The sequence below is a fragment of the Mobula birostris genome, chromosome 4, assembly GCF_030028105.1.
Source record: "Mobula birostris isolate sMobBir1 chromosome 4, sMobBir1.hap1, whole genome shotgun sequence".
Classification (NCBI taxonomy): domain Eukaryota; kingdom Metazoa; phylum Chordata; class Chondrichthyes; order Myliobatiformes; family Myliobatidae; genus Mobula; species Mobula birostris.
The window spans coordinates 201596884-201624122 of NC_092373.1; the positions used below are offsets into that span (position 1 = coordinate 201596884).

General features: G+C 44.3%; 1 protein-coding gene across 1 annotated transcript in view; it reads right to left on the reverse strand.

Annotated features, from left to right (window-relative positions):
* Positions 1–23460: 23460 nt before the first annotated feature.
* Positions 23461–27239, reverse strand: part of dok1b (docking protein 1b) — a 94148-nt gene continuing 90369 nt past the window's right edge. Inside the window, exon 5 of the mRNA XM_072256767.1 lies at positions 23461–26004. Within this exon, the coding sequence (XP_072112868.1) occupies positions 24856–26004 (1149 nt within the window). The 3' untranslated portion in view covers positions 23461–24855. The remainder of the gene's footprint in view (positions 26005–27239) is intronic.

A 27239-nucleotide genomic window follows, 5' to 3' on the forward strand; every position in this document is an offset into this window, starting at 1 on the left:
CCAGGTTAAACTCTATTTGGAATTTCTGTGCCCATATTTGCAAATGATCTATATCCCACTACCCATTCCACATCCACATCCCATTCCCATTCTGACATGTCTATCCACTGCCTCCTCTACTGTAAAGATGAAGCCACACTCAGGTTGGAGGAACAACACTTTATATTCCGTCTGGGTAGCCTCCAACCTGATGGCATGAACATCGACTTCTCTAACTTCCGCTAATGCCCCACCTCCCCCTCGTACCCCATCCGTTATTTATTTTTATACACACATTCTTTCTCTCACTCTCCTTTTTCTCCCTCTGTCCCTCTGACTATACCCCTTGCCCATCCTCTGGTTCCAACCCCCCCCCCCGTCTTTCTCCCTGGGCCTCCTGTCCTATGATCCTCTCATATCCCTTTTGCCAATCACCTGTCCAGCTCCTGGCTCCATCCCTCCCCCTCCTGTCTTCTCCTATCATTTTGGATCTCCCCCTACCCCTCCCACTTTCAAATCTCTTACTAACTCTTCCTTCAGTTAGTCCTGACGGAGGGTCTCGGCCCGAAACGTCGACTGTACCTCTTCCTAGAGATGCTGCCTGGCCTGCTGCGTTCACCAGCAACTTTGATGTGTGTTGCTTGAATTTCCAGCATCTGCAGAATTCCTGTTGTTGCATTTTTATATCCCACTACATCCTTTGTCGGACTTCTATATCATTCACACCATCACCAATCTTCATATTATCTGTAGATTTACTAACCCACCCATCTACATTTTCATCCAGGTCATTTATATACATCACAAACTGCAGATGTCCTAGCACAGATCCCTGTGGAACACCACTAGTCACAGACCTCCAGCCAGAATAAGTTCCACAGACCTCTACCCTCTGTCTGCTATGGGCAAGCCAATTCTAAATCCAAACGGCCAATTCAGCATAGAACCCATGCATCTTTCTTTCTTTTCAAATCTTTTTATTGTATATATAGGAAAAATAACATGAGTACATTGAAGTAACAACACTTACAATGCCACAAAAAAAAACCCATCATCTTAAAGATTGAAAACAAAATTTTGTGATAACAAAAAAAAACCTCCTGAGCAGAAAAGTGAGAGAAAAAAAAGAGAACCCATTAGGTGTACAACCCCGGAGCCGTGCGTCATACAAAAAGCTTCTAAAAATAAACATTAAACCGCCAGCAAGAAAAGAAAATAAACTAAAAAAAAATTTACAATTAGATCGTGGAAAAATTATATCGATTAACTCAAATGATAAGACAAATGAGCCCCATCTTTTCTCAAAATCAAATAAAGGTTCAAAGGTTTTTTTCCTATATATACAATAAAGATTTGAAAAGAAAGAACCCATGCGTCTTAATCATCTGGATGAGCTTCCCATGATGGACCTCATCAAATGCCACATAGACAACATCCATTGCTCTTCCTTCATCAATCACTTTGTCACCTCTTCAAAAAATCAATCAAGACATGACTTGCCCCACTCAAAGCAATGCTGACCGTCCCTAATTAGGCCATCGTTTTCCAAATACTCTTAAATCCTATCCCTAAGAATCCTCTACCTTTGACGTGAGTCTCAATATCTATAATTTCCAGGATTATCCCCATTTCCTTTCTTGAATAAAAGAATAACATTAATTTCTCATCAATCATTCATGACCTCGCCTATGGCTAGCGAAGACTTAAAGATCTTGATCAAGGCCCCAGAAATCTCATCTCTTGCCTCCCTCAACAACATGGGGTATATCCCATCCGGGCCTGGGGACTTAATGATCTTGATGTTCTTTAGGCAGCCCAACACTACCTCCTTCTTTATCTTGAAATGCCCTAGCAAACTAGCATGTCTGCACACTGATCTCATTATTCCCCATGTCCTTTTCCTTGGTAAATACTGATGCTAAATACTAATTTAAGACCTCACCCAGATCCTCCGCCTCCCAGCATATTTCCCCTTTTATCCTTGAGTGGTTCAACTCTAACCCTATACTTTTGATATTGATGTACAGGTATGTATAGAATGTCTATGTATATGTAGAATTCCTGCTTACAGATGCAGCCTGACCTGTTCAGAGTTTCCAGCTTCCTTTGTGTTTATGTTAGATTTCCAGCATCAATGATTTTCAGCTTGAAAGTTTCCTCTTTCAATTACCATAGACTGAACTGACGGCATGTCCTACAGCCTCAAGGTCTCAATGAGGGGTCTCAGCCTGAAACATCAGCTATTTATTTCTCTCCATAGAGGCTGCCCGACCTGCTGACTTCCTCCAGCATTTTGTGTACGTTGCTCTGGATTTCCAGCATCTGCACAATCTCTTGTGTTGTACAGCCCGCATTTTGTAAATTTCACGTTGACTTGTTTGTGCTTCACCTTCTAATACACCTCATTTCACAGCTTTACAATCTCTTTGCTTTCTCTTTAAATGTACTCATTAATATATTCACCATTCAATTCTGTGAACTGGGCCTCACTTTAGACTCTAAAGTTTAGAGCTTCTTCAACCAGGTGGCAGTGATCCCTACCTTTCCGCATGTTTCTGAGATCTGTTCTGCCTACTACAGACACTTCAGTGGACCTTTTATATGGTAAGGATAAGCACTTGATTTTTTAAATCTATTTTGTTATGTTCCTTGCACTTCATTGCCTACCTGCACTGCACTTTCTCTGTAACAGTAACACTATATTCTGCATTCTATTATTGTTCTTCCTTGGTTTTTTTTTTGCTGTTTGCGTGATTGGTTCCTTTTTTTGCGCATTGGGTGTTTGACGTTTTCTTTGAACATGTTCTATAGTGTTTCTTTGTTTCGTGGCTGTCTGCAGGAAGACTAATCTCAGGGTTGCATATTATATACATGCTTTGATAATAAATGTACTTTGATGTTGAATCTTTTTACTATCATTATGTCCTTACAGATGGAATGATCTGGGTGGCATGCAAACAGAAGTCTTTCATTGTATATCAGTACAAGTGACAATAGCAAACTCACAATAGAACACTAAGAGAAGGAAGAGACCGTCCTTCCCCAGTACCAACACTCCTGAGGCTTTACAAGGCATTATTCATACTGCACTGGAGTATCATGAGCAATTTTAGGTGCTCATCAAAGAAATGATGTACTGACATTGGAGAGGGTCCGGAGAATGATCCCAGGAATTAAAGGGTTAATGTATTAGGAGATTTTGATAGCTCTGGGCCTGTGCTCACTGGAGTTCAGAAGAATGAAAGGAAATCTCATTGAAACCGATTGAATATTGGAAGATCTAGATGGAGTGAATGTGAAGAAGACGGTTTCAATAGTGGAAGAGTATAGGATCTGAGGGATCAGCCTCACAATAGAAGGTCATCACTTTAGAACAGAGATGAGGCGGAATTTCATCAGCCAGAAACTGGTGAGTTTGTGGAATTCATTGCCACAGACGTCTCTGGCAGCCAAATCATTGGAAATATTGTAACTGGAGGTTGATAGGTTCTTGATTAGCCAGGGCATCAAAGGCTACGGGGAGAAGGCAGGAGAGTGGGTTGAGAGAGATAATAAATCAGCTATGATGGAATGGTGGAGTAGACTTGATCCCCAAATGGCCTAATTTTGCTCCCATGTCTTATGGTCTTATGACTGATTTTATTTTTAATTTTAGCATTATCCTTCTGCACTAACTTTATTTTCAATGGTCATACCTAGTCTTTAACAATTAATGTAAATCCATGCCTTGATGTTACTCCTAGCCAAGGAAGATAGATTTGTTCAGCCCTCAGCAACACACACAAAATGCTGGAGGAACTCAGCAGGTCAGGCAGCATCTATGGAAACGAATAAACAGGCAATCTTTCAGGCCGAGACCCTTCAGCAGGATTGGAAGGGAAAGGGTAAGACACCAGAATAAAAAGGTGGGGAGAGGGGAAGGAAGTGAGCTAGAAGGTGATAGGTGAAGCCAGGTGGGAGGGAAAGGTCAAGGGCTGAAGAAGGAATTTGATCGGAGAGGAGAATGGAGCATAGGAGAAAGGGAAGCTTTTTTCCCATGTTTTACGTGGCACTTCAATTAAGTATCCTTTCAATCTCATTTCCAAATTGTGGCTGGAATGTCCTGCCAGTGGTGGTAGTGGAAAATACGATAGAAGTGTTCAAGAAGTTCTTAGATGGGCACATGAATGTGTAGGAAATGGAAGGATAGGAACGTTGTGTAGGAGAAGGATTTTTTTTAATTCAGAGATACAGGACAGTAACAGGTTCTTCTAGCCCACCTAGCCCATGTCATCCAATTACACCCATGTGACCAACTGACCTTCTGACCTGTACATCCTTGGAAACCGACGTAGTCACGGAGAGAACGTAGAAACTCCTTACAGACAGTGGTGGAATTGAATCTGGATCGCTGTGGTGTAATAGCATTACGTTCGTCACTATGCGACCAAATCTTCTCAAACTCCGCACGAAATGGAACAGCCAGTGTGTCTTCTTTGTGATCCCATCAGTGTGTTGGGCCAAGGATAGATCGTCTGAGATGCTGACATCCAGGAACTTGAAGCCACTCACCCTTTCCCCTGCTCAATCCACAATGAGTCCTCTTCCTGAAGTCCACAGTCAATTCACTGATCTTGCTGACGTTGAGTGTGAGGATGTCACTGCAATATCACTTCCAATCCATTGGCAGAATAATGTCAGTGTCCTCTCCCTGGACATTGCTCATCAAGGCTCTAGTTAGATTCCACAAGTCTGAGTGAGCTGCCCACATCAAACAGATGTCTGACACCAAACTCCCAAAGTAGACACCCTCATCTCCATTATAGTCATAGTCATAATCATACTTTATTGATCCCGGGGGAAATTGGTTTTCGTTACAGTTGCACCATAAATAATTAAATAGTAATAAAACCATAAATAGTTAAATAGTAATAAGTAAATTATGCCAGGAAATAAGTCCAGGACCAGCCTATTGGCTCAGGGTGTCTGACCCTCCAAGGGAGGAGTTGTAAAGTTTGATGGCCACAGGCAGGAATGACTTCCTATGACGCTCAGTGCTGCATCTTGGTGGAATGAGTCTCTGGCTGAATGTACTCCTGTGCGCAACCAGTACATTATGTAGTGGATGGGAGACATTGTCCAAGATGGCGTGCAACTTGGAGAGCATCCTCTTTTCAGACACCACTGTCAGAGAGTCCAGTTCCCTCCCCACAACATCACTGGCCTTACGAATGAGTTTGTTGATTCTGTTGGCATCTGCTACCCTCACACAACAGCAAACATGATCGCACTGGCCACCACAGACTCGTAGAACATCCTCAGCATCGTCCGGCAGATGTTAAAGGACCTCAGTCTCCTCAGGAAATAGAGAGGGCTCTGACCCTTCTTGTAGACAGCCTCAATGTTCTTTGACCAGTCCAGTTTATTGTCAATTCGTATCCCCAGGTATTTATCAGGAGGAATTTCTTCAGTAAAATGGTGGTGAATCTGTGGAATTCATTGATACTGACAGCTATGGAGGGCAACTCATCGAGTATATTTCAAGTAAAGGTTATTCAGTTCCTGAAAAATCCAGCCTAGAAGGAGAAGGCAAGAAAATGGTGTTGAGGGGGATAATGATTTAATTCTGTCCCTATGTTTTATGGCCTCTCAAACCCTCCTGAAAAAAGTCATACAACGGGTTTTATGGAATCATTGGCCAGTGACAACTGAAGATGAAGGATCATCCACAAAGGCTCTGAGCACCTCAAGCCACTTTGGTAGAAACAGGGAGGCCAAAGAAATGTCTGAAAAAGCACAGATCTTCTCAAATAGTCTTCAAAATCCATCCCAACAGTTCCCTCCTGACCTACACTCAGATCCCATAGCACTAAGTTGAAGTAATGTAAATCACCTTCGAGCAGGGGTTCCAATCCTGGGATCTATGGACACCTTGCTTAATAGTATTGATTCATGGCCTAAAAAGGTTGGGAACCCCTTCCTTAGAGTATCTGCAGAAGAGAATTCCAATACCATGGCCAATAAAAGCAGATCCCCTGTATGCCTTCTAAACCATCATATCTACCCATTGTTGCTTTCAGTAATTCATGAAAACGCTCTCCTTGACCTCTTCTCTTCACATCTCAGTACCCAATCATTCCTATCCGTGCTCATACCCTCTTTGCCTTCCCTGAATCCATTACTTCCCATTTCACCAGACTGAATTCCATTCACCCCTTATATGGCCCTCTAACCAAACAACTGATACCTTCCAGCGCTTCTTTCCTCACTGTTACTCAAACCACCAATGTGTGGTGTTTGCTACATAGGGCAGTATGGTAATGTAGTAATTAGTGCAATTGCTTTACAATGCCAGTAACCACTGATCAGGGTTTAATTCCCATCACTGTCTGTAAGGAGTTTATACATTCTCTCATTGATTGTGTGGGTTTTCTCCGGGTGCTTCAGCCTCCTCCCACGTTCCAAGGATACACAGGTTAGTAAGTTGTGGGCATGCTATGTTGGCACTGGAGCATGGCAGCACTTGCAGACTGCTCCCAGCACAATCCTCACTAATAGTACACCCATGATTGTGTAGCCAAGTTTCCATCGAACTGAATATATGTTTGCTGATGACACCACAATTGTAGGCCACTATCTTGGGTAATGATGAGTTTGAGTACAGAGAGGAAATTAAGAACCTGGTGGCATGGTGCGAAGACAATAACCAATCCCTTAATGTCAGCAAGAGGAAGTAGTTTGTTGTTGACTTCAGAAGGAGTAGCGGACCGCACGACCCCATTTACATTGGTGGTGTGCAAGTGGAACAGGTCAAAAGCTTTAAGTTCCTTGGTGTCAATATCACAAATGAGCTGACTTGGTCCAACTAAGCAGAGTCCACTGCCAAGAAGGCCCACCAGCGCCTTTACTTCCTGAGAAAGGTAAAGAAATTTGGCCTGTCCCCTAAAACCCTCACTAATTTTTATAGATGCACCGTAGAAAGCATTCTTCTAGGGTGCATCACAACCTGGTATGGAAGTTGTCCTGTCCAAGACCGGAAGAAGCTGCAGAAGATCGTGAGCACAGTGCAGCACATCACACAAACCAATCTTCCATCTGTGGACTCACTTTACACCGCACGCTGTCGGAGCAGTGCTGCCAGGATAATCAAGGACACGACCCACCTATCAAACACACATTTCGTCCCTCTTCCCTCCAGGAGAAGGCTCAGGAGCTTGAAGACTCGTACGGCCAGATTTTGGAACAGCTTCTTTCCAACGGTGATAAGACTGCTGAACGGATCCTGACCCGGATCTGGGCCGTACCCTCCAAATATCCGGACCTGACGCTCGGTTTTTTTTTGCACTACCTTACTTTCCATTTTTCTATTTTCTATTTATAATTTATAATTTAAATTTTTAATATTTACTATCAATTTGTACTCCAGGGAGTGCGAAGCGCATAATCAAATATCGCTGTGATGATTGTACATTCTAGTATCAATTGTTTGGCGACAATAAAGTATAAAGTATAGTATTTGTTGCAAACGACAGATTTCACTGTATGTCTCATTGTGCACATGACAAATAAAGCTAATATTTATCTTTTTTCAAACATCTTAATGATGTGTCAGCACACACAAAACATTGAAGGAACTCAGCAAGTCAGGCAGTGTCTATGGAGGGGTCAATATTTGTGGCCGAGACCTCTCATCCGGACTGGATAGGAAGGGGAGAAACCAGAATTAGGAGATGGGTGGGCGGGGGTGGAAGGAGTACAAGTTGGCAGGGGATAGGTGAGACCAGATGAGGGGCAAGGTGGGTGGAAGGGGAAGGGAAAATGAAGTGAGAAGCTGGGAGGTGATAGGTAGAAAAGGTCAAGGGTTGAAGAAGGAATCTGATAGGAGAGGACAATGGACCATGGGAGAAAGAGGAGGAGGGGGAGAACCAAAGGGAGGTGAGGAGAAGGGGTGAGAGAGTAACCAGAATGGGAAATGGAAAAAGAGAGAAGGGGGTTTGTAGGGGAGAAATTACCATAAGTTGGAGAAATTGATGTTCATACCATCATGCTGGAGGCCATCCAGGCAAAATAGGTGTTGCTCTTCCTGTGTTTGGCCTCATCATAACAGTAGAGGCGGCCACGGACAGAATAGGAATGGGGAGATACTGGATCAACATAACTAATAATCGGATTAATCTATTCATACAAATGATTCTGCTGATTCTGGAAATATTAAGCAGCACGCACAAAATGCTGGAGAAACTCAGCAAATCAGGCAGCATCTATGGACGGGAATAAACAGTCAGTGTTTCAGGCTAATACCCGTCCTGATGGAGAGCTTCGGCCTGAAACGTCAACTGTTTGTTCCCTTCATAGTTGCTGCCTGATTTGCTAGCTCTTCCGGCATTTTATGTGTCTTCCTTTGGGTCTCCATCATCCTGTGTTAATGATGGGCCTCCGTATATAACTCTGTATGGGAGAGGAAGCAGAACTAATACAGTCAGTATGTATTAGAATAAAAAGGTGAGGGAGAGCCCCACCGCCTCCCAACCCCCCTCCCCCATGAGAAGGACTGAAAGAAGAACTGTTCCACATATCCCACAGAGAGACAATTGCTTGGGAGTTTTCACAGCTATGCCTTTTGATTTGGAGGAAGTGAGTGCTGTCAACTGAGAAACTGTTCAACTTGGAACTCCATTGCACACAGTCTACCAGTAAACTCCCAGTCACTAGACCGACCTTTCCCCTGCTGAGCCAGTTTAAATCCACCCACTTCTCCTTTGATCCAGTTACTCAGTCTGCCTTGTGACAATGTCATACTAACGTCCATGTGTACTCCTGACTCACCTTGACACCAACTCCAAAAGTTGAATCAAACTTACAAGAAATAATGATTCTTTAACAAGCCAAAATCACAATTATCCTTGATAAAACACCACGAGTGACTGCTGATTCATTTATCCTTAAGAACTTTTACTAATAACCATATAATAATTACAGCACGGAAACAGGCCATCTCAGCCCTTCTGGTCCGTGCCGAACTCTTACTCTCACTTAATCTCACCGACCTGCACTCAACCCATAACCTTCCATTCCTTTCCTGTCCATATAGCTATCCAATTTAACTTTAAATGACAACATCGAACCTGCCTCAACCACTTCTGCCGGAAGCTCGTTCCACGCAGCTACCACTCTCTGAGTAAAGAAGTTCCCCCTCATGTTACCTCTAAACTTTTGTCCTTTAACTCTCAACTCATGTCCTCTTGTTTGAATCTCCCCCACTCTCAATGGAAAAAGCCTATCCACGTCAACTCTATCTATCCCCCTCATAATTTTAAATACCTCTATCAAGTCCCCTTCTACGCTCCAAAGAATAAAGACCCAACTTATTCAACCTTTCTCTGTAATTTAGGAGATGAAACCCATGTAACGTTCTAGTAAATCTTCTCTGTACTCCCTCAATGATAATGAACCACCGATCACTTGAAATTGCATAGTCCATTACATTTTTGCTTTTTAAATCAGGGTACAGGTTGAAAACCTCCAATCTGGCACCACTAGTGCCAGACCATAGAAAATCCCCCCACCCATCACAGCCTGCTACAGAAACACCAATGCCCTGGGTGGAAAATCCTACAAAAAAGTAGTGGACACGGCCCAGTCCATCATGGGTAAGGTGCTCCCCAACATTGAGCACATCTACACGGAGTGCCGTCACAGGAAAGCAGCATCCATCATCGAGCACCCCACCGCCCAGGCCATACTCTCTTTGCACTTACTGCCATTAGGAAGAAGTTACAGGAGCCTCAGGACTCGCACCACGAGGATCAGGAACAATTATTAACTCCCAACCATCAGGGTCTTGAACCAGAGGGGATAACTTCACTCGCCCCATCACTGAACTGTTCCCACAACCTATGGACTCACATTCAGGGACTCTTCATCTCATGTTCTCAATATTTATTGATTATATATTTATTTTGTATTTGTATAGTTTATTGTCTTTCGCTCATTGGTTGCTTGTCGCTCCTATTGAGCACATCTTTCAATGATTCTATTACGTTTCTTTGTATGTACTCTGTACACCAGCAAGAAAACAAATCTCAGGGTTGTATATGGTGACATATATATACTTCCATAATAAATTTACTCCGGACTTTGATCATCATGCTCCATGAGAAAGTGGTACAAGATATTCTTGAGGCCGCATTTGCAATATTGTGTTCAGTTTTGGTCAGCCTACTATAGGAAAAATTCCATTAAGCTGGAAAGAGTGCAGAAAAGATTCTCGAGATAACTTGAGGAACAAGTTATGGAGAGCGGTTGAGCAGGCTGGGAATTTATTCGCTGGAGCATGGAAGACTGAGGGGTGCCCTTTACAGAGGTGTGTGAAATCATGAGGGGCATTGGAGAGCATGGGCATAGTCTTTTTGCCAGGCTTGTGGAATCAAGAATGTGAGATTTAAGATGAGAGGGGAAAGATTTAGTCATAGAGTACTACAAAACCGAAACAGGCCCTACTGTCCATCTAGTACATGTTGAACTATTATTCTCCCTACTCTCATTGATCTGCACCTGGACCATATCCCCCCATCCATGGACTTATCCAAATTTCTTTTAAATGTTGAAACCGAACCTGTATCCACCACTTCCACTGGCAGTTCATTCCACACTGAGTGAAGAAATTCCCCTTTAACCTATGACCTGTAGTGCTTTCCAACCCAGCCTCAGTAGGAAAAGCCTGCTTTAAATAAACTGCTCATAATTTTGTATACCTCTACCAACTCTGGCTTTGTTCTCCTATGTTCCAGGGAATTAAGTCCTAATTTATTTAATCTTTCGCTATAACTCGGGCCCTGAAGTCCTGGTAACATCCTTGTAAATTTTCCCTGCACTCTTTCAATCTTATTGATCTTTTTTGTAGGTAGGTGACCAAAACTGCAAGCAATACTTCAAATCAGGCCCAACTATCATCATATAACCATATAACAATTACAGCACGGAAACAAGCCATCTCGGCCCTTCTTATCTGTGCCAAACTCTTACTCTCACCTAGTCCCACCGACCTGCACTCAGCCCATAACCCTCCATTCCTTTCCTGTCCATATAGCTGTCCAATTTAACTTTAAACAACAACATTGAACCTGCCTCAACCACTTCTGCTGGAAGCTCGTTCCACACAGCTACCACTCTCTGAGTAAAGAAGCTCCCGCTCATGTTACCCCTAAACTTTTGCCCTTTAACTCTCATATACAACTTTATTGTACCATTCCAACTCCTTTGCTTGATACTTTGGTTTCTGAAGGCCAGTGTACCAAAAGCTCTCTTTGTGACCCTGTCTACCTATGACACCACTTTCAAGGAATTATGGACCTGTATTCCCAGCTCCACCATGGACAGTCCCAAGCCTGGCTACAAAAAGGGAAAGGTTGGGCATGGGGCTAGTAAAGACCCAAACTACAGAAATGGCAATGGAAACTTCGAAGAGCTCCTCCCTTGTGCAGGAAGGACCTACGAAGATGGGCTACACCTGAGGACAACTTGAAAGACTGGCCCAGCACAGAGGACTCTAGGGAGCTGCTGTCAGTCGGGGTTCAAGGCTGAAGAATAAAAATAGATTCCTGTTCTGCTGCGCTCCTCGGTGCCCTACCACTCACTGTGCAAGTCCTACTCTGGTTTGTCCTCCAAGAAGTACAGCACCTCATGTGCCGCACAGGAGTTGGAACCAGGCCAGCAGAATAGATAGTGGAGTGGTTGTGAAGAAAGATTTCAAGCCTATGTGCAAAGTCAGTAATCGAAAAGGTTGAGATGGTGGGACTAATGTTCTAGAAACATAGAAAACCTACAGCACCCTTTGGCCGACAAAGCTGAGCCAAACACGTTCTTACCTTAGAAATTACTTAGGGTTACACATAGCCCTCTATTTCTCTGAGCTCCATGTACCTGTCCAGGAGTCCCTTAAAAGACCCTATCATATCCACCTCCACCACCGTTGCTGGCAGCCCATTCCACACACTCACCACTCTCTGTGTAAAAAACTTATCCCTGACATCTCCTCTGTACCTGCTTCCAAGCACTTTAAAACTGTGCCCTCTCGTGTCAGCTATTTCAGCCCTGGGAAAAAGCCTCTGACTATCCACACGATCAATGCCTCTCATTATCTTATACACCTCTATCAGGTCACCTCTCATCTTCCGTCACTCTAAGGAGAAAAGGCCAAGTTCACTCAACCTGTTTTCATAAGGCATGCTCCCCAACCCAGGCAACGTCCTCATAAATCTCCTCTGCGCACTTTCTATGGTTTCCACATCCTTCCTATAGTGAGACGACCAGAACTGAGCACTGTACTCCAAGCGGGGTCTGACCAGGGTCCTATATAGCTGCAACAATACCTCTCAGCACCTAAACTCAATCCCACGATTGATGAAGGCCAATGCACCATATACTTGCTTAACCACAGAGTCAACTTGAGCAGCAGCTTTGAGTATCCTGTGGACTCAAACCCCAAGATTCCTCTGATCCTCCACGCTGCCAAGAGTCTTACTGTTAATACTATATTTTGTCATCATATTTTATCTACCAAAATGAACCACCTCACACTTATCTGGGTTGAACTCCATCTGCCACTTCTCAGCCCAGTTTTGCATCCTATCGATGTCCCGCTGTAACTTCTGACAGCCCTCCACACTATCCACGACACCCCCAACCTTTGTGTCATCAGCAAATTTACTAACCCATCCCTCCACTTCCTCATCCAGGTCATTTATAAAAATCACAAAGAGAAGGGGTCCCAGAACAGATCCCTGAGGCACACCACCGGTCACCGACCTCCATGCAGAATATAACCTGTCTACAACCAGTCTTTGCCTTCTGTGGGCAAGCCAGTTCTGGATCCACAAAGCAATGTCCCCTTGGATCCCGTGCCTCCTTACTTTCTCAATAAGCCTTGCATGGGGTACCTTATCAAATGCCTTGCTGTAATCCATATACACTACATCACTGCTCTTCCTTCATCAACGTGTTTTAGTCACATCCTCAAAAAATTCAATCAGGCTCATAAGGCATGACCTGCTTTTCACAAAGCTATGCTAACTATTCCTGATCATATTATGCCTCTCCAAATGTTCATAAATCCTGCATCTCAGGATCTTTTCCATCAACTTACCAACCACTGAAGTAAGACTCACTGGTCTATAATTTCCTGGGCTATCTCCACTCCCTTTCTTGAATAATGGAATGACATCTGCAACCCTTCAATCCTCCGGAACCTCTCCCGTCCCCAATGATGATGCAAAGATCATCGCCAGAGGCTCAACAATCTCCTTCCTTGCCTCCCACAGTAGATGGGGGTACATCTCGTCCTGTCCCAGTGACTTATCCAACTTGATGCTGTCCAAAAGCTCCGGCACTTCCTCTTTCTTAATATCTACATGCTCAAGCTTTTCAGTCCACTGCAAGTCATCCCTACAATCGCCAAGATCCTTTCCCGTAGTGAATGCTGAATCAAAGTATTCATTAAGTACCTCTCCTATCTCCTCCGGTTCCATACACACTTTTCCACTGTCACACTTGATTGGTCCTACTCCCTCACTTCTTATCCTCTTGCTCTTCACATACTTGTAGAGTACCTTGGGATTTTCCTTAATCCTGTCCGCCAAGGCCTTCTCATGGCCCCTTCTGGCTCTCCTAATTTCATTCTTAAGCTCCTTCCTGCTAGCCTTATAGTCTTCTTGATCTCTATCATTACCTAGTTTTTTTTAACCTTTCTAAGCTCTTCTTCTTGACTAGATTTACAACAGCCTTTGTACACTGTGGTTCCTGTACCCTACCATCCTTTCCCTGGCTCATTGGAATGTACCTATGTAGAACTCCATGCAAATATCCCCTCAACATTTGCCACATTTCATCTGTACATTTCCCTGAGAACATCTGTTCCCAATTTATGCTTCCAAGTTCCTGCCTGATAGCCTCATATTTCCCCTTACTCCAATTAAACACTTTCCTAACTTGTCTGTTCCTATCCCTCTCAAATGCTATGGTAAAGGCGATAGAATTGTGATCACTATCTCCAAAATGCTCTCCCACTGAGAGACCTGACACCTGACCAGGTTCACTTCCCAATCCCAGATCAACTCCACAGGTCTCCTCTTGTAGGCTTGTCTACATATTGTGTCAATAAACCTTCCTGAACATACCTAACAAACTCCGCCCCATCTAAACCCCTTGCTCTAGGGAGATGCCAATTGATATTTGGGAAATTAAAACCTCCCACCACAACAACCCTGTTATTACACCTTTCCAGAATTTGTCTCCCTATCTGTTGCTCGATGTCCCTGTTACTATTAGGTGGTCTATAAAAAACACCCAGTAGAGTAATTGACCCCTTCCTGTTCCTAACTTCCACCCACCGAGACTCCGTGGACAATCCCTCCATGACTTCCTCCTTTTTTGCAGCCGTGACACTTATTTCTGATCAGCAGTGCCACACCCCCACCTCTTCTGCCTCCCTCCCTGTCCTTTCTGAAACATCTAAAGTCTGGCACTCCAAGTAACCATTCCTGCCCCTGAGCCATCCAAGTCTCTGTAATGGCCACAACATCATAGCTCCAAACACTGATCCATGCTCTAAGCTCATCCGCTTTGTTCATGATACTCCTTCCATTAAAATAGACACATCTCAAACCATGCGCATCCCTTCTCTATCACCTGCCTATTCTCTCTTTTGCATTGCCTCCAAGCTTTCTCTATTTGTGAGCCAACCTCCCTTTCCTCTGTCACTTTAGTTTGGTTCCCACTCCCCAGCAATTCTAGTTAAAATTTGTGCCAATAGCCTTAGCAAACCTCCCCGCCAGGGTATTGTTCCCCCTGGGATTCTCATGCAACCCGTCCTTTTTGTACAGGTCATTCCTGCTCCAAAAAAGGTCCCAATGATCCTGAAATCTGAATCCCTGCCCCCTGCTCCAATCCCTCAGCCATGCATTTATCCTCCACCTCACTCTATTCCTTTACTCACTGCCACGTGGCACAGGCAGTAATCCGGAGATTACTACCTTTGTGTCCTGTTTCTCAACTTCCTTCCTAACTCCCTGTTGTCTGCATATATTTCAATGCAGGGAGTATTGTAGGAAGTGCATGTACAATTATGACATTGTAGCTATGAGACTTGGTTGCCGGAGAGGCAGGACTGGCAGCTCAAAGTTCCGGGATGCGTTATTTTAGATGTTATAGAGCAGGAGGGATTAAAGGGGGCGGGGTAGCGTTACTTGTCAGGGAAAATAGCACAGCAGTACTCAGTCAGGACAGACTGGAGAGCTCGTCGAGTGAGGCTATATGGGTAGAACTGATGAATAAGAAAGGTATAACCATGTTAATGAGATTATATTATAGACCACCCAACAGTCAGCGGGATTTAATGGAACAAATGTGTAGAGAGATCGCAGATTGTCATAGGAATCATAAAGTTGTGATAGTGGGTGATTTTAACTTTCCACATATTGACTGGGTCTCCCATACCATAATAAGGCTAGATGAGAAAGACGTTTCTCAAACGTGTTCAGTACATAGAAATCCTAGTTAAAGAGAGTGCGATACTAGATCTCCTATTAGGGAATGAGACGGGGCAGGTGATGGAAGTTTGTGTTGAGGAACACTTGGCATCCAGTGATCAGAATGCCATTAGTTGGGTCAAGGTAATTATGGAAAAGGATAGGTCTAGTCCTTGGGTTGAGGTTCTGATGATCCTTTGGTCTCAGTATCTGAAGAAGACATGTGAGCTACCTTCAAGAGAGTGAATCCAAGGAAAGCATCTGGTCAGGACAGAGTACCTGATTGAGTACTGAAGACCTGTGCTGACCAACTGTCTGGTGTGTTCATGGATATCTCCAACCTCTCACTCTGGCAGTGTGTGGTACTCACCGTCTCAGCAGATACCATCCCATTGGCTCTTCACACGTCCCTGGAACGTCTGGACAGCAAAGATGCATACATCAGGATGCTCTTTATTAATTACAGCTCAACATTTAATACCATCATCTCCTCAAAACTAATCAGTAAACTTCAAGACCTGGGTCTCAATACCCCCTTGTGCAATTGGATCCTGAATTTCCTCACTTGCAGACCCCAATCAGTTTGGATTGGCAAAAAACATCTCCTCCACGATCTCCATCAGCACAGGAACTCCACAGGGCTGTGTGCTTAGCCCCCTGCTCTACTCACTTTACACCTATGACTGTGGCTAGGTACAGTTCCAATACCAAATAAAAGTTTGCTGATGACACCACTGTTGTGGCTGTATCAAAGGTGATGATGAATCAGCATTCAGAAGGGAGATTGAAATCTTGGCTAAGTGGTATAATAACAACAACCTCTCACTCAATGTCAAGAAGACCAAGGAACTAACTACAGGGGAGGGGGGAACCAGAGGTCCATGAGCCAGTACTCATTGGAAGACCAGAGGTGGAGAAGGTCAGTTACTTTAAATTCCTGGGCGTCACTATCTCAGAGGACCTGTCATATAAATATAATTGCAAAGAAAGCACAACAACACCTCTATTTCCTCAGAAGTTTGCAGAAGTTCGGCATGTCATCGAGCACCTTGGCAAACTTCTACAGACATGAGGTGGTAAGTGTATTAACTGGCTGCATTATGGCCTGGTGTGGGAACACTAATGCCTTTGAGTGGAAAATTCTAAAAAAATACACTCATTCTATTTCTGCTGTTCTCACTTTAAGGACACTTCTTCTTGTTATTTACTGCTATTTATTTATATTTGTATTTGCATAGTTTGTTGCTCATTGATCCCGTTTACAGTTACTGTTCTATAGGTTTGTCAAGTATGTCTGTAGGAAAATGAATCTCAGGGTTGTATGTGGTGACGTGTGTACTCTGATAATAAATTTTACTTTAAACTTTTAAATTGGAGAAAGACCAACTTTGATGGTATCATAAAGGATCTGGCAAGTGTGGATTAGACAGGTTGTTTACTGGCAAAGGAGTCCTTGGTAAGTGGAAGCCCTTCAAGAGTGAAATTTTGAGAGTACAGAGTTTGTATTTTCCTGTCAGATTAAAAGGCAAGGATAACAGGTTTAGGGAACCTATATTTTTGAGAGATATTGAAGCTCTGGTTAAGAAAAAGGAGGTGTATAGCATGAACAAATGAAGTACTTGAGTATCAGAAATCCAAGAGAACACTTAAAAGAGGAAATCAGGAGGGCTAAAAGAAGACACGAGGGTGCTCTAGCAGACAAGGTGAAAAAGAATCCTACGGGCTTCTACAGATACCCTACATTAAGAGCAAAAGGATAGTAAGGGACAAAATGGGACCTCTGGAAGATCAGAGTGGTTATCAATGCATGGAGCCAAAAGTGATGGGAAAGATCTTATTGGACGTTTTGCATCTATATTTACTTGGCGAATAGACACCGAGCCTATAGATATGAGGCAAAGCAGCAGTTTGCTGTCTTGCGGCAAATTAGGGTGAATAAATCCCCATGGCATGACAAGGTGTTCCCTCAGACCTTGTGGGAGGTAAAAGCAGAAATTACAGTCTCCATGGCAGAGATATTTAAAAACATCCTTAGCCATGGGTGGCATGTCAAAATATTGGAGCATAGCTAATGTTCTGTTGTTTAAAAAAGTTATTGTTAGGTATTTTAAGGGACTGGATATATACAACAAGTATTTGGATAGATAGGGACTGAGTAAGGATAGTCAAAATGGCTTTGTGTATGGTAGGTCATGTCTAACCAATCTTACAGAATTTTTCGAGGAAGTTACCAGGAAAGTTGAAGAAGGCCAGGCAGTGGATGTTGTCTACATGGATCTTAGCAAGGCATTTGACAAGGTTCTGCATGGGAGGTTGGTCAAGAAGGTTCAGTCATTTGGCATTCAAGATGAGGTTGAAAATTGGATTAGACTTTGGCTTTGAGGGAAAAGCTGGAAAGTGGTAGTAGTTGGTTGCTTCTCTGAGTGGGGGCCTATGACTACTAGTGCACCGCAAGGATGGGTGCTGGGTCTTTTGTTGTTTTGTTGTCTATATCAATGATCTGAAGCAGTTGGAAAAATGGGCTGGTGGAATTCAATACAGACCAGTGCAAGTTGTTGCACTTTGGAAGGACCAACAAGGGTAGGTCTTACATGTTGCGTGGTAGTACACTGAGGAATGCTGTAGAACAGAGGGATCTTGGAATACAGGTCCATAATTCATTGAAGGTGGTGTCACTGGTAGGTAGAGTCATAAAGAGTTAAAGGGAAAAGTTGAATAGGTTCAGACTTTATTCCCTGGGCTGTAGAAGAATGAGGGGAGATTTGATAGAGGTACACAAAATTATGAAGGGTATAGCTATGGGAAATGCAAGCAAGCTTTCCCGACTGATAGGATGAGACTACAACCAAAGGCCATGGTTTAAGGGTGAAAGGAGAAATGTTTTTAGGGGAACATGAGGGGAAACTTCTTTAATCAGATGGTTGTGAGAGTATGGAATGAGCTGCATGTGCAAGTTGTGCACATGTTCGATTTCAATGTTTAAGATAAGTTTGGAAAGGTACATGGGTGGCAGGGGCGTGGAGGGCTATGGTCTGAGTGCAGGTCGATGATACTGGGCAGATTAATAGTTTGGCATGGACTAGATGGGCCAAAGGGTTGTTGTGTTCTCTGACATTATGACTTGAGCTTGTTTGCATACCATCTGGCATTTTTCAGCCCATTTTTCCAGATAGGTCCTGATCCCGCTGTAAGTTTTTATAGCCTTCCTCGCTGTCCACTCTGTCCCCAATCTTGGTGTTATCTGCAAATTTGTTGATCTAGTTTACTAAATTATCATCCAGATCATTGATATAAATGACAAACAGACCAGACACCATTCATGTGGCACGCCACTAGTCACAGGCCTCCATTCAGAGGGGCAACTACCTACTACCACTCAGTTGGTTCTCCCACAAATCCAATGTCACCTCCAATTTATTACCTCAACCTGAATGCCAAGTCATTGAACCTTCTTGGACAGCCTCTCATGCAGGACCTTGTCAAAGGTAGACCATATCCAATGCCTTTCCTTCATCAGCTTTGCCAGTAACCTTGAAAAACTCTGTAAGATTGGAGTAAGTATACATTTATTTGTAACCTCAGTGGTAACTTTTTCATCCAGAGGGTGGTCCATATATGGAATAAGCTTCAGAGGAAGTGGCTGAGGCAGGTACATTAATAACATTTTAAAGCTATTTGGACGGGTGTGTGGTGCTCCTTTCCACGCCTTGTGGCATATCTTTTGCCGTTCCTTTGGCTTTTTTTGTCTGCTTTTACGAGGCTCAGTTGCTAGCTCAACGCTCAACCCAGCACAGAGGGAAAGCATGCAAGGAGCCGGCTGGGTTTGAACCCAGGACCACTCGTCTTGAAGATTGGTGCAGATGCCATTACATCGCCGGCTGGCAAGTTGGTCAGGTAGGCGGATAGGAAAGGTTTCCTAACCTGGGGTCCAAGGACCCCTTAGTTAACGGTAGGGATAAAGAAGGTTGGGAACCCCTGGTTTAGAGGGATATGGGCCAAATGTTGGCACATGAGACTTGCTTAGAAACAGGCATGGACCAATTAGCCTTGAAGGCTTGTTTCAGTGCAGTAGACTCTATGAAATGGCAGCTGAAGAGTCCCAGGAACCAGCCTGCAGTTCCTGTAAATATTGTTGGCTGAGTTGCACTAGTAGGTTAATTAACTACAGATTATACAGATCTTAGTTAAAATTAGTTAGTTAGTACTTATCTGTACTGTATATTCAAAGCACGCTGGACCACAGGGGTTGCAGGACCACTGGCAGTTTCAACCTGTACTACATTACAAGTTTTCTGTGCCAACAACATTGCTATCAGCTGCACTTGGTGATACATTTTCCAGTGGACAAAGGATCATGAAATTAACACAATGTACACAATAGGGAAAGGGCGGTACGGTAGTGTGGTGATTAGTGTAATACTTTACAGTGCCAGCAACCCAGGTTCAATTCCGGCCACTGTCATTAAGGAGCTTGTGCGTTCTCCCCAAGACCGTGTGGGTTTTCTCCACTTGCTCCCGTTTCCTCCCACATTGCAAGACGTTAGGGTTAGTAGATTGTGTCAGCGCTGGAAGCCTGTTGACACTTGTGGGCTGTCCCCGGCACAGGCTCAGACTGTGTTAGTTCGGGCATAAATAGCACACTTCACTGTACATATGACAAATAAAGCTAATCTTTATCTTTCTGGTGCAGCTTCCATTCCCTCACTTATATTAAAATGAAACTATAGCGAGATATTCACCTGGTATCATCATCATTCCCACACCATAGAAGTGTGCCAGAACAGGAATACACCCCCTCAATAACCCTTTCACTTCACAAAATCTGATCACCACATCAGACTGGGATATCTACTGAGTGCTTCTACTGGGCCGTTAACTTATGTTCCCTTCTAGACCACAAGACACAGGAGCAGATTTAGGTCATTGGGCCCATCAAGTCTGCTCCACCATTCCATCCTGGCTGCTATATAGTATTATCCCTCTCAACCCCATTCTCCTGCCTTCTCCCTGTGAACTTTGGAGGAATCAAGAACCTATCAACCTCAGCTCAATACATACTAATGTTCTTCCTTCACCAGGTACGTTGATGGCTCGGTTTGGCACCTGCTCTGCCCAGGACCACACAAAATGGCAGAGTTAAGGACACAGCCCAGTCCATCACACAAACCAACCTCCCCTGTATAGATTTTGTCAGCACCTCCTGTTGACTCTGGAACATGGCCAACGTCATCAAGGTCCTCTCCCAGCCTGGTTATTCTCTTTCTCATCTCCTCCCATCGGGCAGAAGATACACTTAGTGGCCACTTTATAAGATACTTCCCATATTTAATAAAGTGGCCACTAAGTCTATGTTCGTGGTCATCTGTTGCTTTAGCCCACCCACTCCAAGTTTCAATGTTTTGTGCATTCAGAGATGCTCTTCTGTGCTCGCTCCAGTGTTGTAACACATTGTCACATGAGTTACCACTGCCTTCCTGTCAGCTTGAACCAGCCTGGATATTCTCCTCTGACCTCCCTCATTTGCATTTCACCCACAAAACTGGCGTTCACTGAATGATTTTTTTTTTGGTTTTTGCACCATTCTTTGCAAACTCTAGAGACTGTTGTGTGTGAAAATCCCAGGAGATCAGCAGTTTCTGAGATATTCAACCCATCCCGTCTGGCACCAACAATCATTCCATGGTCAATGTCACTTAGATCACATTTCTTCCCCTTTCTGGTGTTTGGTCTGAGTAACAACTGAACCTCTTGACCATGTCTGCGTGCTTTTGTACACTGAGTTGCTGCCACATGATTGACTGATTAGACACTTCCATTAAGGAGCAGGTGTACAAGCTTACCTAGTAAAGAGGCCACTACATGTACAAAAGCTGCGAACACGTAGCACCAGGCTCAAGGATAAGCCTCTATCCAGCTGTTATAATGGACCTAAGATTTAAGAATGGACCTCTCATTAGCTAAAGATGAACTCTTGATCTTCCATTCCATCTCGCCATGGCCCTTGTGTAACTGAAACCCTTTATTCTGCATTCTGTTTTGCCTTTTTGTCAGGATGGAAAGCACCAAAATCACTTCATTGTATCTTGGTACTTGTAACAATAATAATCCAATTACTAATGTGAGTAGTAAAGCCTTCCACTGTACGTCACTGCTGGTCCCACAGCTCCACCACCCCACACCTCTTGGCTAGTTACAAGCATGTAAGATTCAAAATAAATGATTAGCTTTATTTGCCTTAGGTAGATTGAAACATAAAGTGAAATGAATCTTCTGCTTCAAAACCGAACACAGTCCAAAGATGTGCTGGGAGCAGCCTGCAAGTGTCACCATGTTTTTGACACCAACATAGCGTGCCCACAGCTTATTGCATTGGAAAGTATGATGAAACCGGAGCACGCACAGTAAACCCACGCAGTCACGGGGAGAACGCACAAACTCCTTACAGACAGCATCAGGAATTGAACCCAGATCACTGGCGTTGTGAATTATTAGGCTACTGTCAATGTGAACCAGTCACATTCGAGTTTGTTCATCTGTGACTGCTTCCATTGCTTAACAAGATCTAGAACAGGGGTTCCCAGCCTTCTTTATGCCATGGACCCCTACCATTAACTGAGGGGTCCATGGACCCTAGGTTGGGAAGCCCTGATCTAGAAGCACAAAATGGACCAATTTAAAACCAGATCCGTTGGCACAGAAACTCTGCTCCCGCTCATTCTCCCCCCCCCCCCCAATAGCAACCAAGAACCATAAGCTGTGGTCAAACCTGATCAGAGGGCTTAAGAAGAGGATTTTCATAGCAGTCATAGAGTCCATTCTCACGTACGGATGCAAGACGTGGACACTCACCAAGACTATGCGAAAGTTTCTAGATGGTTGCTAACACAAATGCTCCGGATGGCTCTTGACGTGAGTTGGCAACAGCACATGACGAACGTTGAGCTCTATAACAACCTACCAATGCTCACCACTAAAATCGAGGCAAGAAGACTGCAACTAGCGGGGCACTGTCTACGCCACCCCGGCAACACTTGTGGGCTGCCCCCAGCACATGCTCAGATTGTGCTGGTCTTGGATGCAAAATGATGCATTTCATTGTGTGTTTCAATTCTTGGTTGCTATGGGAGGATCAGAGGGATCTTGGGGTCTGAGTCCATAGGACACTCAAAGCTGCTATGCAGGCTGACTCTGTAGTTAAGAAGGCATACGGTGTATTGACCTTCATCAACCGTGGGATTGAGTTTAGGAACCGAGAGGTAATGTTGCAGTTATATAGGGCCCCGGTCAGACCCCACTTGGAGTACTGTGCTCAGTTCTGGTCGCCTCACTACAGGAAGGATGTGGAAACTATAGAAAGGGTGCAGAGGAGATTTACAAGGATGTTGCCTGGAGAATAGGTTGAGTGAACTCGGCCTTTTCTCCTTGGAGCGACGGGGGATGAGAGGTGACTTGATAGAGGTGTACAAGATAATGAGAGGCATTGATCGTGTGGATAGTCAGAGGCTTTTCGCCAGGGCTGAAATGGCTAACACGAGAAGGCACAGTTTTAAGGTGCTTCTTGGAAGCAGGTACAGAGGAGATGTCAGGGGTAAGTTTTTTTTTTAAACGCAGAGAGTGGTGAGTGCGTGGAACGGGCTGCCGGCGGCAGCGGTGGAGGCGGAGATGATAGGGTCTTCTAAGATGGGTACATGGAACTCAGAAAAATAGAGGGCTATGGGTAACCCTAGGTAATTTCTAAGGTCGGGACATGTTCGGCACAGCTTTGTGGGCCAAAGGGCCTGTATTGTGCTGTAGGTTTTCTGTGTTTCTATGTTACAAGTGACAAATAAAGTGAATCTTAAATAACCTTTCTTGACATACTTGTAATGGAGTATTCTCAAAAATAACTAACAGCTTTCCAATGTATAACAAAATGAAGAAGTGTCTACACATTCAGAGCCAAAGGAAGAGTTTAGTTAATACAAAACTAGATCAGTGATAAACTGTTATTTGTTTATACATAAAAATAATCTTTACAGCAGATTTTGGAGAGTACTCAGTAATAATCCACCATCAGTAGCGTATCAATGAAGTCTCTTGTCAAATTCACTGTCACTATTCGAGTGCCCTTCCACTGTGGACACCACTGAACATCAACTTCCATGATGTGGCTTCTCATGCTTCTTTCAAAAAAAAGATTCCAGGTCTTTGTCTTCCTTCATCTTCTCCTCCTCCTCCTCTTTAACCCACCGTCACCATCAAGCCAGCCTGAGGCTCACCTCCAGGAAGGAGAGGTATTAAACTCAGGGCCAGCCCTTTGTCCCAAAACGAGTATTCCAGGAAGAGAATTCTCATACCGTACCATTTCCCAAAAACGGGGACATGCGATGTCGGTAAGCGGATAACTAGGAAAAAACTACCACACCACTCATTACCCAGACTTACACTCAGTGACGCTTTATTAGGTACCCAAGTGGAACCCAGTGTCGTTTTCTGCTGCCGTAGCCCACCCACTTCAACGTTCAACATCCACAGAAAAGAACAAACCATCGGCGTCTCAGCCCAAGACGTTGACGGCTTGCTCTTTTCCATAGATGTTGACTGGCCTGCTGAGTTCCTCCAGCATCTTGTGCGGGCTGTTTGGATTTTCGGCTTCTGCAGATTTTCTTATGTCAAAGAGTCAACGTGTTGTGACGTGGTTATTTGAGCTGTCAGCTTGAACCAGTTTGGCCATTCTCCTCTGACCTCTCTCATTAACAAGCCATTTTCACCCACAGAACTGCCGCTCACTGGATTTCACACCATTCTCTGTAAACTCTAGACACTGTTATGTGAGAAAATCCCAGCAGTTCAGCGGTTTCTGAAACCACCCCTGTCCAGCAGCAACAATCATTCCATGGTCAACATCACTTAGATCACATTTCTTCCCCATTCTGATGTTTGGTCTGAACAACAAATGAACCTCTTTACCACGTTTGCATACTTTTATGCATTGAATTGCTGCCACGTGATTGGACAATTAGATATTTGCATTAAGGAGGTGTACAGGTGTACCTAATAAAGAGACCACTGAGTATATGTGAACGTTGGTCTGACAGGAACCAAGCAGAGACACAGACTGAAATCAATAATTGGACTGTTTTCACATTTAAAGGTACCTTATGCCTTAAAAACACACTCTATAATTTGTATCACAGTATCCATAATTCATCTCCCTATTACAGCTGAACAAAACAGGAGGAAATAAGAAAAATAACGACATTTTTGTTTTGGCTGCTCATACAGGAAACCCATTCACTATCCTTGCTTGAAGCAGTGTTCCAGAACTATGGAAACGTGAGTGAACATTCTATAATGAAGACATAAATTCAAATTATTCTTCAGATTCAGCCCATTAAAGGTCCCCCAGATCTTCATAAACAGAGTCCTGGTTAGTGGCGACATTATCAACTGATACCTCCTTCTCTAGCCTTTTGGGTTTCAAAACCTTACTGTAAATGTAGTTATTTGAGCTGTTGAAATTGCTTTTCAGCACTGGCTTCTCAGGCACAGGGTTGACCAACTCCTTTCCAATCTCCTTGGAGTCTGTCTGCTTGTCTTTTATAGCGAGCCTGTTGGCCGGTTTTGGTGCTGGCTGAGGTTTGGGCTTTCTGGACTTACCAGCCAACTGATCGCCACTTCTTGGAGGAGCAGGCAATAAGCTGTCATTGACAGCAGAGGGGCAAGGCACCTTCTTCATCTTCCAGGCCTCATCTTCCCCTTTCTTGGCCTGGTTGTAGATGGTGGTGGGGACGAGGAGAGGGTGAAGGCCCCTCCCTTCAGGAGGCTGCAGGGCCGCCCGGCCTTCTGGTTCATCGTAGATGTGCTCCTCCGACCTGGGGGTGATGGCGGTCCGCGAGAAATCATAGTTCACCCGCTCATAAATGTCCGCGTACAGGGGCTCTGCGCACTGCCCAGCCGCCTTGGCGTCTTTTAAGCCCTGGCGGGGCAGGGGTTGGGGTCCGGAGGCTTTGGGGACACTGTCCAGCGGATCAGAGTACAGGGAGTTTGAGTTGCTGCGATTGTTGACGGTCAAGGCATCGATCGGGTCAGAGTAGATGGAGCCAGGGTCAGAGTTCACAATGTGCTTGGGCAGCTTGGGGACAGGAGACCGTGGGGGTGTCGCTGTCCCAGTGCTGGGGGGTTCTGGCAGACTGCGGGACTTTAGGTGCTTAGACAAGTCCTTCTCCTCCAGACCCTTTGGCATCACTTGCTCCTTCCTGGTGGCAGGCACTCCATCTGATCCCCCGGATCCTCTGCCAGAGTTTCCCTTTGTCCCGGCTGTGCCGGGAGGCGTCACATCGAGGGTCAGGGAATCACCGGAGCCGCTGCCATTCCCAGTATCGGGCTGGTCATAGCTGCGGCGGCACATCTCAACCTTGGCCTTCTGTTCCAGTATGCTTTTCTCCACCATCAGGAATATGTCGTTTCCGTGCTTGGTCTCGAAGGTGAAGTTTCCTGGACCAGAGTCGCATCTGCGGCCAGCCTCAAAGGAGAACATGACCTGTCAACAAGAGAAAAGCTTGGTTAAAGTGCCATCAGATAATCGGCGAGGAGGGGGGGGGTGCTTTTTAACCCAGGATAGAAACATAGCAACCACGTAACCACAAGAAACTGCAGAGAGTTGTGAGCACAGCTCAGCACATCACAGAAACCAACCTCTCCTCCATGGACTCAGTCTAACTTCTCGCTGCCTCCGTAAGGCAGCGAGCATCATCAAAGACCGACCCCCCCCCCCGGACACTCTCTCTTCTCCCCTCACCCATCGGGCAGAAGACACAAATGCCTGAGGACACGTCCCACCAGGCTCCAGGACAGCTTCTAGCCCACTGTTATCAGACTCTTTAATGGTAAGATAAGATCGACTCTTGACCTCATAATCTACCTCATTACTGTCTTGAATTGAATTGACTTTATTTCTTACATCCTTCACATACATGAGCAGTAAAAATCTTTATGTTACGTCTTGCTTACCTGCACTACACATTCTCTGTAACTGTTACACTTTGTTCTGCATTGTTATTGATTTACCTTGTCCTACCTCAATGCGCTGTGTAATGATCTGATCTGTATGAACAGTGTGCAAGACAAGCTTCTCACTGTATCTTAATACATGTGACAATAATAAACCAATTCCAATACACAGAACATTGAACAGTACAGCACATTACAGGCCCTTCCCATGACATTGTGGGCCTGCACTGTGCTTATAATGTTCCATGACTGTGTCAGCCAGGCTGCCCATCTTCTAAGAAAAAGGAGAAAAATAAAAATTCATGCAAAAAGTTTAATGATTTTTAAAAAAATTGTTCTTATTGCATGGACATCAATGTCAATGCCATAATATATTAAAGCAACACACACAAAATGCTAGAGGAACTCAGCAGGTCAGGCAGCGTCTATGGTCATGAGTCCTACTGTAGTGCCTCGGCCTGAAACATCAACCGTTTACTCTTTCTCATAGACGCTGCCTGGCCTTCTGAGTTCCCGCAGCATTATGCGTGTCTGCTGCTTTGACTTCTAGCATCTGCGGATTTTCTCTTGTTTGGCCATAATATTTTACACTCTGACTAACTCCCATTGACCCAAGTGACTCGCTGAACCATTTCAGGATCAGTATCAAGTTTAGTATCAACGGTATAGGTTGTGAAATTTATTAACTTTGCAGCAGCAAAAAAATAATTACAGTATGTACTAATGTATGTACTAAAGAGTTAAATTAAATAAGTAATGCAAAAT